At 41.8% G+C, this 13,698-nt stretch overlaps 1 protein-coding gene across 6 annotated transcripts in view; it reads right to left on the bottom strand.

Moving 5' to 3' along the window:
• The window catches only part of LOC128688066 (vesicle-fusing ATPase 1-like), a 273,716-nt gene that overhangs the window by 115,190 nt on the left and 144,828 nt on the right, over positions 1-13,698 (bottom strand). For all 6 annotated transcript variants that reach the window (XM_053775780.2, XM_070083811.1, XM_070083813.1 and 3 more), the window contains one exon: positions 4,127-4,313. In XM_053775780.2, coding sequence (XP_053631755.2) covers positions 4,127-4,313 — 187 coding nt within the window. The remainder of the gene's footprint in view (positions 1-4,126; positions 4,314-13,698) is intronic.

The following is a 13,698-nucleotide window of genomic DNA, read 5'->3' as shown; positions in this document are numbered from 1 at the left end:
TTGACTGGGATAGCCCTGGGTGGCCTGTTTATGCTTGAGATGTGTGTAACTTTTACCTTTGCCCTTAAACAAGGCTCAAGCCCCCAGCTATCCCACATTTCTGCGTAACATGGCACCAACGCTTATATGGGAGTGAGGAATAGGATTTAAACATCGAAGAAGGAAGAAAGCTGGATATAATGGAGATGTCACTTTGAGAGCAATGTGTGGTACGTTTATTATGCAGATAATTAGGAGTGTAGAGATTAGAAGTATAATTCAGGCAGCTCAAAAGGGGTTGTTGAGGTAGTTTGGGCATTTAGAGAGGATGACCAAAAAGGTGTATGAAATCTGGGGTGGAAGGGTGGGGGAGTGTGAATAAGGGTTGGAGGGAAGGGGTAAAGGTTTTGAACGATAGAGGCTAGAACATCCAACAAACTTATTTGAATATGCCAGATCAAAGTGAGTGGCTTAAAGAGTTGTTGCGTGAGCAAAGTAACATTAATGAAGGGATTCAGGGAAACTGGTTAGCTAGACTTGAGTCCTGGAGGTGGGAAGTACAGTGCCTGCACTCTGAATTAGGGGCAAGGCTCAGAGGGTCACTTCAACAGTGATGGCTGTGCACTTCTGGCAAGAAGCCTGCTGAATGAAAAACTGTGAATGCTTTTACATTTTTGGGTCATCCTATCTCAGTGGGAGACAGTTAATATCTTAAAAAATAAACAATACTGAGACTGTGGAAAAAGACACTTATGTACAGTTCAGGACATTTATTAAAGGAAACGTTTCGCCACGAGTGGCTTCTTCAGTCCTAATACAGAGAAAACTAAGAAAACACACATATATATAGTGGTGGGAGTCAGGTGAGGTGAAGCGTGGGTAGAGGTGGTAATAGTAGTAGTAGTAGTAATGGAACTAAGGAGGTGAGGTTAGAGAGGGACCTGCTGGCATCAAGTAACACCAGTTCCCAGGATGGGTAATATCCTCTTGCTTAGTAATTTTGAGATACTGTAACTACCGGATTTTTGCTTTATAGTGTTACTGACAGAAATTAGTGCAGCTTCAATGCATTTTCTCCGTCTTAAGTCGTCTTCTTTAATAACTAGTTTAGCTTCATTGAATTTCATGAGGTGTCCAACATCGTCTCTATGTTGAACACATGCGTTTTTGCGGTCATCATTTCTGTAAGCATTTTTGTGTTCTGCTATTCTAATGTCCAGAGTTCTGGCTGTTTCCCCTACATATACTTTGTCACACCCCCCACATGGTATAGTGTAGATTCCTGCACTTGTGCCAGAATCATGCTTGGGTTTTTGTATCAGGTTCCTAATAGTAGTTGAAGAGCTGGTAGATATTTTAGCCAGTTTTCTGTCAAACATTTTTGAAACATTAGTGGCAACGTTGCTGACCGGTAAAACGATGTAACTTGGAGGCTTTTCTTCAATTTGATAGGTGTTGGTCTTGCTGAGGATACGTGTTGCACGTTTCCTGCAGTCACGTATGAAGTGTAGGGGAAAGTGTAGTGTAGAGTTAGACACAGTGATCAAAAACTATTTCTTCGGTGACTCTGAGTTTAACAAAGGTTTCATACAAGGACTTATTGCAGCTGCAGTTTCTGAACCTAGTCGTCCAGTCATTCCTCGTCGCTACATCCAGGCACTCAAATACTTAGCGTCCAATAATGATATTCTCATCACCACAGCGGACAAAGGAGGAGGAGTGGTCATCCTCAACAGTACAGACTACGTTAGTAAGATGCAAGATTTATTGAACGACGCCAACACATACGTTTCCATCCCCGAACATGCATGGAGGAAAGAAACAGATTCTTTTCTCAGTAAGACCCGCAGTATACTCAGGAAATCAGAAGAAGGTAAAAAGCTCTTGCGCCTCATCCCTACCAACCCCAAGTCAGCTAGACTTTATGGTTTACCAAAGACCCACAAACCAAATGTGCCTATGAGACCCATTACATCTGGTATCGGCAGCGCCCCTCACAGTCTAGCAGGAGTTTTGGCGAAATATTTGTCAAAGCTCCTGGGTACAATCAGTCAGGCTCATCTAAAGCATTCGGGTGACCTCCTTAACCGTATCAGGGATCTCGACATGAGTGATAAGAAGCTTGCAAGTTTTGACGTGACTGCCTTATTCACCAATGTCCCAGTTGATCAAGCCATTGATCTTCTTCGCAGGGTGATTAAAGATGATACAGAGTTACCTGTACCCCGCCAAGATTTTGTGAGCCTTGTCGAACTTTGTGTTCGTTATAACTGTTTTAGGTTCGAGGACAAGAAGTACAAACAACTCTTCGGACTAGCCATGGGATCCCCCCTTAGTGCAGTTCTTGCCAATTTATATATGGAGGACCTGGGATCAAGAAGGATCCTCAATAACATCCCTCGTTCAGTTACTTGGATGCGGTACGTAGATGATATTTTGGTCATTGTACCCAAAAATCTTGACGTACAGGGCATCCTCAACACCATCAACAATCTGGAACCTACTATTAAATTTACTCTAGAGGAGGAGAAGGACAACCAGTTACCTTTTCTCGACGTTCTCTTACGCACAGGGGAAAGCAAACTTTCTTTTAAAGTCTACCGGAAGCCTACCTACAAGAATGATCTTCTACATTTCTTCTCTCACCATGACACAAGAACTAAAAGAGGGGTAGTTATTGGCTTCTTGCTGAGAGCCTACAGAATTTCCAGTCCGCAGTTCCTCGAAGAAGAATGTACATACATCACCAACTCTTTTAGTTCACTACACTTTCCCCTACACTTCATACGTGACTGCAGGAAACGTGCAACACGTATCCTCAGCAAGACCAACACCTATCAAATTGAAGAAAAGCCTCCAAGTTACATCGTTTTACCGGTCAGCAACGTTGCCACTAATGTTTCAAAAATGTTTGACAGAAAACTGGCTAAAATATCTACCAGCTCTTCAACTACTATTAGGAACCTGATACAAAAACCCAAGCATGATTCTGGCACAAGTGCAGGAATCTACACTATACCATGTGGGGGGTGTGACAAAGTATATGTAGGGGAAACAGCCAGAACTCTGGACATTAGAATAGCAGAACACAAAAATGCTTACAGAAATGATGACCGCAAAAACGCATGTGTTCAACATAGAGACGATGTTGGACACCTCATGAAATTCAATGAAGCTAAACTAGTTATTAAAGAAGACGACTTAAGACGGAGAAAATGCATTGAAGCTGCACTAATTTCTGTCAGTAACACTATAAAGCAAAAATCCGGTAGTTACAGTATCTCAAAATTATTAAGCAAGAGGATATTACCCATCCTGGGAACTGGTGTTACTTGATGCCAGCAGGTCCCTCTCTAACCTCACCTCCTTAGTTCCATTACTACTACTACTACTATTACCACCTCTACCCACGCTTCACCTCACCTGACTCCCACCACTATATATATGTGTGTTTTCTTAGTTTTCTCTGTATTAGGACTGAAGAAGCCACTCGTGGCGAAACGTTTCCTTTAATAAATGTCCTGAACTGTACATAAGTGTCTTTTTCCACATCTTGTCGGTATCACCATACCATTTCCTCAATACTGAGACTATTTGAAGCTTTGCTTGGCAGAAAAGAATAAGTGCCAAATTCAAACAATGGAGAAAAATGCAGGCATGGGGGAGGATCAGAGCTATAAATCTATGAAGTTTCCTGACAAAGGGTTCAGCTGAACCCCTTACCAGGAATCCTCATCATTATCATGCATAGCAACAAACTTACTTGCCTATTCTGTATAAATCCTTTTCAACCTCTTCCCAACATTCCCCACTCTTCACATCACTGTGTGTCCTATATATACTCATGTACTCTCTGCTCAGGAAGATCTGTTTGGGACTTGATAAAGCCCACTGTGTGGGTGAAACATAGTTAATAAAAGGTTGCATTATACTGCATTTGTGCTTATTTTGTATTGTGTTGGTATTGTATAACATTTATTTCCAAGGGATCCATGTTGACTAACTTGGATTTTGCCATGGTGGCACTTATTCATTTTTGCCACACAACATCTCATTTATCAAAAGAAAACAAATCCTGGAGGTTTCAACATAATGCACACAGTACATTACTAGTTACCTTGCAATTAAAAATTATGTCAAAGCATACCTGGTGGTCCAAAGAGAAGAAGTCCTTTCACGTGAGCAATACCCAGCTGCTCTGTCACCTCTGGTGGGAAAACTCGGGAAGCAAAAGCTCTTCGCAAGATGTGTACAAACTCTTCATCCAAACCACCAATACCCATTTTCTGGAAGTCCCAATCCGTGGAAAAGAGGTTGGTATTGGAGGAACGGGTCTGAAACAAAACAAAAATAGCTAGCAGTAGATTGTATAGCTGCTGCAGTGATGCACACAGATGCACATCAAACACAAACCAAGATATAGCAGTAACAAAAGAAATTAAGGCCTCCCTTAACACGTAAAACATTTTTTTTTCTCTCAAGATGGTGGCCATTACCCACCTAGAAAGGGTGACCCAAAATATAAACACTTTCACCATCATTTACATAATAATAATGCTATCTTTATTTCTACATGTACAAGGTATACAGGTCTAGCTGACATCAATGACACACTACTACAGTGGAACCCCAGTTTTTGTCCAGTCAGGTTATCGTACAATTCAGTTCTCAACCACTTCTTTTGGCAAAATTTTCCCCGTTTCTATACACCCACTTGGAAATCGCCAGTACCAGATGCATGTGCCTGCCTGTGGGACGCGGCTGCTCATACATTCGTGACTCAGCCTGCCTTTGTTACTTGTGTACAGTGAGTATTACTCCGTGCATTCACCCAAAACATTTCATAATAATCCATTTTTTTTGTGCTTGCAACTGCTAAATAAGCCACCATGGGGCTAAGAAAGTTCCTAGTGCCAGTCCTTTGGTAAAGAAGGTGAGAAGCTGACCCTGACGACCCTACACATGTTGTGGAATCTATTGTGTCTTTGGGGAAATCCATGGGGTTGTTGGTGAGTGACCAGGATGTGGAAGAGTTGGTGGACAACCACAGGGAAGAGCTAACCACTGAAGAGCTGCAAGACCTTCATCTGGAACAGCAACAGACCTTAGCTGAGAAAATTGCTTCAGAGGAGGAGGAAGAGAGAGGGGAGAATGTGCCTTCTTCAGCGATTAAGGACATTTGTGCAAAGTGGAGTGAGGTGCAAAGTTTTGTGGAGAAATATCACCCAAACAAAGCTGTTGCAAGCCGTGTCAGCAACATGTTCAATGACAATGCCGTGTTCCATTTTAGGCAAATCTTAAAGACACGCCAGAAACAGGCCTCTCTGGATAGATTTTTTGTGCGACAGGGGTCCAGTGACTCTCAAGCTGGCCCTAGTGCCAATAAAAGACAAAGAAGGGAAATAACCCTGGATAGGGCTTTGATACCTGAAGTTCTTATGTAGGGGGATTTCTCTTCCAAACAATAACCTCTCCTCCCTCTCCCCTCTTTACCATCTTCCATATGCCAACAACAGCTTTCATAAAGGTAAAACTGATTTAAATGTGCATTTATTCATTAAAATTAGTGCTTTATATTTATTTCTCATTCTTTTGTGTATGTAAAACTATAGTTATTCTCTATAAAATTTATTTTTTGTTAATATTTTTGGGTGTGTGAAACGGATTAATTGAATTTACATTATTTCTTATGGGAAATGTTACTTCAGTTTCCGTACAAATCAGTTTTCGGCCGACCTTCTGGAACGGATTAAAGACGAAAACCGGGGTTCCACTTTATAAAGATGCTTGTTATGCAGAGCATTTCGGGTAAATTAGGTCAGTTTTGTCCCAGGATGCAACCCACACCAGTCGACTAACACCCGGGTACCCATTTTACTGAAGGGGAATACAGAAAACTGGTGTAAGGAAACACGCCCACTGTTTCTACCCTCACCAGGAATTGAACCCAGACCCTCATCTTTGCAGAGGTGCAGAGATACGGCAGTTCAGATGTCACTCCAAACAGCAAATATCCCACCTCTAGGACTCAAGTCCAGCTAACAGGTTTTCCTGAATCCATTCACAAAATATTACCCTGCTCACACATCAACGGTTAACCCTTTCAGGGTCCAAGGCCCAAATCTGGAGTCACGCACCAGTGTCCAAGAATTTAAAAAAAAAAAAATTGTTATTTTTTCTTATGAAATCGTAGAGAATCTTTTTGTGAAGGTAATAAAACAAAAAGTACGAAATTTGGTGGAAAATTGACGAAATTATGCTCTCGCGAATTTTGATGTGTCAGCGATATTTACGAATTGGCGATTTTGCCGACTTTGACTCCCATTTTAGGCCAATTACATTATTCCAATCAACCAAATTCTTAGCTATTTCACTAGTATTACTTCTATTCTATCGATTGAGCACAAGAAATTGCCAAGTCAACTGTTTCAACTACAAAATAAAGTGATCGGAAATTGTTAATTTGGCCAATTTAACACAAAGTTCAAAATATTCCAATTTCAAAATAGGGTCCAGAATGAACAATGTAGGTATTCCTGGCACTAAACTAACATTTCCTCTGTTCATTAGTTATGTTTTGAGGCTTTACAAATAAATTCCATTTTGATTTTTTATTCACATAATGAATTTTTATTCACACCAAAAAATAGAAGATTTACTGTTATGCAATACTGTAATGATTGTATAAATATTATCACCATATTTGTGAATGTATATTAGACCCACCAGCTGACGTGTATTAGACGTGTGAGGTCGTTTGTTTACTCTTGAATATCGGCAAAAATTTAACATTTCTGCTACTTTGAGCTCAGTTTCAAGCCATTTCCTGTGCTAAAACCAATCAAAATCATCTCTATTTCTGTAATATGTCTTCCATTCTATCAAATGAGACCAAGAAATCGCAAATACATCTATAAAAAACATACGAAAAAACACTGCAAAGTTGCTGTTTTAATCGAAAAATCATGATTTCATTTTTTTTCTCTCATTATACACAGTGTGCTGCAGGATCTGTTTTATGTGGTGCACACATACCACATAGATGTATTCTCTCATATCTAGGCCCAAATGTACCACTCACAGTTTATCAGAGTGAGCTGAGCTCATGGCGTAGATCTACGGTTTGGACCCTGAACGTAAAGCCGTAGATCTACGGGACGGACCCTGAAAGGGTTAATAAAGTCCCAAAAACCATTCATCTCCACTCACTATCTAACATGCTCACACATGACTCACGAAATCGTAATGACACGATTGCAAACAAACCATACCACGGACGGGGATAGAACCCGCGATCAGTCTCTCAAAACTCCAGACCATCACGTTAGCCACTGGGCCAGATAGCCACAATAAGATTCGTCCAACTAGGTATATTTCTACACCATAGGAAAGTTAGCATAGGCACCACTGTGACCACAAATGCAAGTTTTTGCAGACGAATCTCCAGCTAGCGTGGCTGTGATGAACTCTAGCTCAAGTCCCCTCCAAGCCGTCAACATGACTCATGAAATCGTAATGAAACGATTGCATACAAACCATACCACGGATGGGGATAGAACTCGTGATCATAGAGTCTCAAAACTCCAGACCGTCGCGTTAGCCACTGGACCAGCTAGCCACAATAAGATTCGTCCAACTAGGTATATTTCTACATCATAGGAAGATTAGCATAGGCACCACTGTGACCACAAATGCAAGTTTTGATTGAGTTTTGAGACTCTGATCACGGGTTCTATCCCCGTCCGTGGTATGGTATGCTCACACATGCCTGCTGTATGTCCAAGCCACTTCTGTATAAAACCTCTTTTACCTCCTCCATCCATCATTTCCTAGGACAACCCCTACCCCTCTCCTCCACTACAGATTTATACACCCTCCAAGTCATCCTATTTTGCTCCATCCTCTCTAATGGCCAAACCACTCAACAACCCCTCCTCAGCCTCTTTTAGTAACTCCACACCTCCTCCTAATTTCCATACTACAAATTCTCTGCATGATATTTGCACTACACACTGCCCTTAGATACAACACCTCCACTGCCTCCAGTCTCCTTCTTGCTGGAACATTACACCCCAAGCTTCACACCCATATAAGAGTGTTGCTACCACTATACTCTTATACATTCCCTTCTTTGCCTCCATGAATAATGTTCCTTTTCTCCACAGATACAGTGGACCCCCGGTTATCGGCCATAATCCGTTCCTGAAGGTCAGCTGATAACCGAAATGGCTGATAACCAAATTAATATTTCCCATAAGAATTAATGAAAATAAAATTAATTCGTTCCCAACAAAAATATTCACAAAAAAAAAAAATTTTTTACAATTATGTAAGTATTACATACCTTTATTGAAGGCTAATGCTGGCTTCTGGAAGATAGGGAGGAGGAAAGAGGAAGGAGTTAGTGTTTGGAAGGGGAATCCCCCTCCATGAAGACTTTAGGTAGTAATGCCTTCTCTGGGGTTACTTCCCTTCTCTGTCTTTTAATGCCACTAGAACCAGCTTGAGATCACTGGACCCCTGTCTCACAAAATAACTGTCCAGAGTGCTCTGTTTCTGGTGTTTCTAAGATTTCCCTTAAGTGGGACAGGGTTTTGTCACTAAACATGTTGCAGATATGGCTTGTTTCAGCTTTGTCAGGGCGGTATTTCTCTACAAAAGCTTGCACCCTGGTCCACATTGCACACTCCTCTTTAATCTCTGAAGAAGGCACCTCCTTCGCTCACTCTTCCTCCTCCTCTGAAGCAAGTTCCTCAGCTGCAGTCTGTTGCTGTTCAAGTTGAAGCTCTTGCAGCTCTTCAGTAATAAGCTCTTCCCTGTGGTCCTCCACCAACTCTTCCACATCCTCACCACTCACCTCCAACCCCAGGAACTTCCCCAAAGACACACTAGAGCCCACAGGGTCGGCAGGGTCAGGGTCACTGAGTCTCAAACCCTTCAAAATCCCTCTCTTGTACACAATCTGGCCACAGTTTTCTCCAAGCAGAGTTCAAAGTCCTGGAAGTCACTCCCTCCCAAGCCTTACCTATAAGGCTTATGCAATGGAGGATAGTGAAGTGATTCCTCCAGAACTGTCTTAAAGACAACTGAGTGTCTGAGGTCACTTAAAAGCACTTTTGAAACACTGCTTTTGTGTAGAGTTTTTTGAAGTTAGAAACGACCTGCTGGTCCATGGGCTGGAGGAGAGGAGTGGTGTTAGGAGGCAAGAACTTCACTTTTATAAAACTTAAGTCCCTAAACACTTGGTCTTCCAAGTCTGGAGGATGTGCAGGAGCATTGTCTAGTAACAGGAGGCACTTGAGTGGCAATTTCTTTTCTAGGAGGTATTTTTTCACACTTGGGCCAAACACATCATTAACCCACTCTTTGAAAATTTGCCTTGTGACCCATGCCTCATGATTAGCTTTCCACATCACACACAATCTATTCTTCATAACATTGTTTTTCTTAAACACTCTGGGATTTTCTGAGTGATACACAAGTAAAGGTTTCACTTTGAAATCCCCACTAGCATTACCACACAACAAAAGAGTAAGTCTGTCTTTCATAGGCTTGTGTCCTGGCAGTGCCTTTTCCTCCTGGGTATGTAGGTCCTGTTTGGCATTTTCTTCCAAAACATGCCTGTTTCATCACAATTGAAAACTTGTTGGGGTTCGAAACCTTTACATAGTCCTGGAATTTGTGAACATACTTTTCAGCTGCACATTTGTCAGAACTTGCAGCCTCACCATGCCTTGCAACACTGTGTACGCCACTACGCTTCTTAAATCTATCACACCATCCTTTGCTGGCCCTAAACTCAGAAACTGCAGCACTTGTTCCAGGCATTTTCTTTGCAAGATTCTCATGCAACTGCTCTGCCTTCTCACAAATAATAGACTCCACTACACTGTCTCCCACTAATTCTTTTTCCATAATCCACGCTAATAATAACTCTTCCATCTCTTCTATTATCGGTGTCCTTTGTTTAGTTAGAAAAGTTACTCCTTTTGCAACATTAGTGTCTTTGATTTTTTCTTTCTTTGCCAGGATGGATGTAATTGTTGATTTATTCTTGCTGTACATCCTGGCAAGTTCCATCACCTTCATACCACTCTCAAACTTTTCGATCACTTCATGCTTAAATTCCATGGTGTTTCTCACTTTCTTTACCACAGGAACTTTACTAGGAACTTTCTTTGGAGCCATCTTTGCTTATTTCACAGTTGCACTGAAAGAAAAACCACTAAAAACAATGGTAAACAAGTGAAATGTTTGGATGTATGAGCAGAAGCCTCCTCAGCCACCGAGAGACAAAGCCAAACTGAAGCACAAGCTGCCCCAGCCGGCGGATGGACGCATCCAAAATGGTCGATAACCGAGCGAATGGCTGATAACCGGGCACCAAAAACCCCGCCGATAACCGAGTTGGCCGATAACCAAACCAGCCAATAACCAGGGGTCCACTATACCTCAATGCACCACCCACCTTATTTCCTTCATCAATTCTATGGCTTACCTTGTCCTTCATAAATCCATCTGCCTGCAAGTCTATTCCCAAATATTTGAACACATTCACTTCTTCCATACTCCCCTCCCTTCAATCTGATAAAGTAATCATAATGCTTATATATTACTTAAATCTAGACCTAGCATATAATTAATGTCACTGAGTATCAGTACATCTTGTGTAATGCATTACAATCACAAGTACAGTCAGGCAGGTTGCAAATGATGAGGCTGTCAAGTGTGAATCTATTTGGGGCCTTTTATCTGCGTCGTACACACAAATGTCATAGAGATGCATGTTCCTTTTATAGTGTCTATGTGTTGTGTTGCAGCTCTCCAGATAGAATTTAAACTTTGGATTAATGTTTGAACTGAGTGTCCTGTAAACATAGCATGCACAACAAAAAATGTTAATATTTTGTATATTAACCCCTTGAGGGTCCGTGCCGTAGATCTACGGCATTAAGTTGAGGGTCCAAACTGTAGATCTATGCCAAAATTCTAGCAGCTTTAAATTTAGCGCGAGAAAGCTTGTAGGCCTACATGTGAGAGAATGGGTCTGCATGGTGGGTGTGCGCTGTGAAGAAACATGCGAGGTGCCTGCATAGCATTGTGGGAACGCTGGCTCAGTTACCTTTGTTCACAATGCCTCGTCGCAAGGCAGCTCTCACTCCAAGGAAAATTGGGACTCTCCTCTTCCTATCTGATAGCTCTGATTCTGATGGAAGTGGAAATGAAGACGAATTCTTTGGCTTTGATCAGTTAGTGATCAAAAGGAATGACCAGGATATCAATAATAGTGCAGAAAAGCCTGACGATCCTCAATCTTCTACCTCTGGTGTGGGCACGTCTCAATCACATTCAGTTGTATCTCATCGCAAGAGAAAGCTATTATTTTCACATGGCCAGGCCTCTGACTTCAGTAATGATGATGATAGTGACATGGATTGTGATTTTATTGCTCTTGACGATCATTCGAGTAGTGATAGTAAGGAAACATATTCACCAGTGAAGCGTCGGTATATACGCAACCGCATGCGCTCGGGTATTGTTCCCTATGCAGTGCCCAGGGGATGGAGTACATCCCGGAGTACATCCCATGGCCCTACACCAGGAATAGACAGTGACAGTGAGGATGATGTGGCTACACTTGGCATGGATAAACCACAGGCATCAGTAGATGGTGGTAGTGGTGATGGTAGTGCCACGGCCATGCATGACTCACCAGCCCAGGCTGGGACCCACGCCGCTGACTCCTCAGCTCAAGGACAAAGCGGAGCATCAGCCACCAGCCCACCACAACCACAACTACCAGCACAACCAGCTTATGATGTCCAGTATCCACCAGCAAACCGTATCTGGGATTGGCAGCAAAATCCCAATTTTGTTCCCAAGCCCCACCAGTTTGATGATTCTCAAAGTGGAATTCTACCTACTTGTCCCCTTGGAAACACTGCAAATGAACTGGAATTTTCTGAACTATTTTTGACCAGCCCTTGATGGAAACTATTGTCACGGGAAAGTAACAAGTAGTTTGAGTACACCATGGCAAATACGATGATACCACCACAGTCAAGACTACACCGGTGGAAAGAGACAACTGTTGCAGAAATGTATTTGCTTTTTGCAACCATAATGCTTATGCCTCATACCTTTGAAATACCTTTGAAGAGTTTCGAGAGTATATCTACTCTCTGAGCCCGGCCAAGGGCCAGGCTCGTGTCTATAAGCAAAATATAAAATCATACTGGTCCACAGATCCGCTAATTTCTACCCCGGCCTTAAGTGAAATCATCCCAGTGAACAGGTTAATCTTACTGTTACGTATGTTGCACTTCTCTGACAAAACAAGGCCTGACAGGAGTGACAGGTTATACAAGATTAGAAATGTTTTTATGTATCTGAAAAGTTCAACATGTACTTTTATCCATTCAAGAATCGACCAACGATGGCATCGATTAACGATAAATCCAACTAGCGATACATTTTAACACAAAATTTTTGCCTCGACTAGCGCTAAAAAACTCGACCAACACTATTCATTCCGTCTGAATCGCGTCCACTTCTGGCCAGTGTTTACAAACCAGCCAGCCACCGCGGTCGCTTCCAAGCATACAATCGGAACATTTCATATTATCACAGCTTTTTTGTGATTGCACCTGCAAAATAAGTCACCATGGGCCCCAAGAAAGCTTCTAGTGCCAACCCTACAGCAAAAAGGGTGAGAATTACTATGGATATGAAGAAAGAGATCATTGCTAAGTATGAAAGTGGAGTGCGTGTCTCCGAGCTGGCCAGGTTGTACACAAAACCCCAATCAACCATCGCTGCTATTGTGGCCAAGAAAACGGCAATCAAGGAAGCTGTTCTTGCCAAAGGTGCAACTATGTTTTCGAAACTGAGATCGCAAGTACTCGAAGATGTTGAAAGACTGTTATTGGTGTGGATAAACGAAAAACAGATAGCATCTCTTAAGTGATCATATGTGAAAAGGCTAGGATGTTGCATGACGATTTAATTTAAAAAATGCCAGCAACTAGTGGTGATGAGAGTGAATTTAAGGCCAGCAAAGGTTGGTTTGAGAAATTTAAAGGGAAGGGAAGTAACCCCGGAAAAGGACTTGCCACCTCAAGTCCTAATGGAAGGGGATTCCCCTTCTAAACACTAACACCATCAACACTCTCCCCTCCTCCCATCCCATCAATCATCACCAGATCTTCAATAAAGGTAAGTGTCATGTAACTGTGCATGTCTTCTTCAGTTTGTGTATGTTGCAACCCCTGAATGGGTTACAATGATTATTATGTATATATAATGTATATTACCTTTTCATTTAATTTTATATTGCTTATATTTGCGATAATAGCTAAATCGTAAATGTATGACTTTATATTATTATTTGACTGTTATATTGTTATTTAGCTTATGTTGTTAGGATGTATATAAAATGTGCTCAGTTAGTCTTGATTGTCAAACTACTGTAATTATCGCTTGTCGCTCGTTATACTGCCGGCTTCTGAGCTGCAGTTGTCCACGTAGCTATCACGTGATCGAGGGGGGGTGTCCTCACCTCTCGTGAAGTATTCAGTCTGCTGTAGACTCGCTTGGTGGTTGGACAGATTGTCTGTCTCATTATTCTTATTAGTTCTGTAGAACTTTGTTCACAGAACATTGTATAGACTTTGTGATTTTCGACGTTGTACTGAGGTTGTGTGTCACATAGACACTCTG

Source organism: Cherax quadricarinatus, chromosome 10 (assembly GCF_038502225.1).
Source record: "Cherax quadricarinatus isolate ZL_2023a chromosome 10, ASM3850222v1, whole genome shotgun sequence".
Classification (NCBI taxonomy): domain Eukaryota; kingdom Metazoa; phylum Arthropoda; class Malacostraca; order Decapoda; family Parastacidae; genus Cherax; species Cherax quadricarinatus.
Note: the sequence above shows the minus strand (reverse complement) of the source record. Positions and strands in the feature narration are given on the sequence as shown.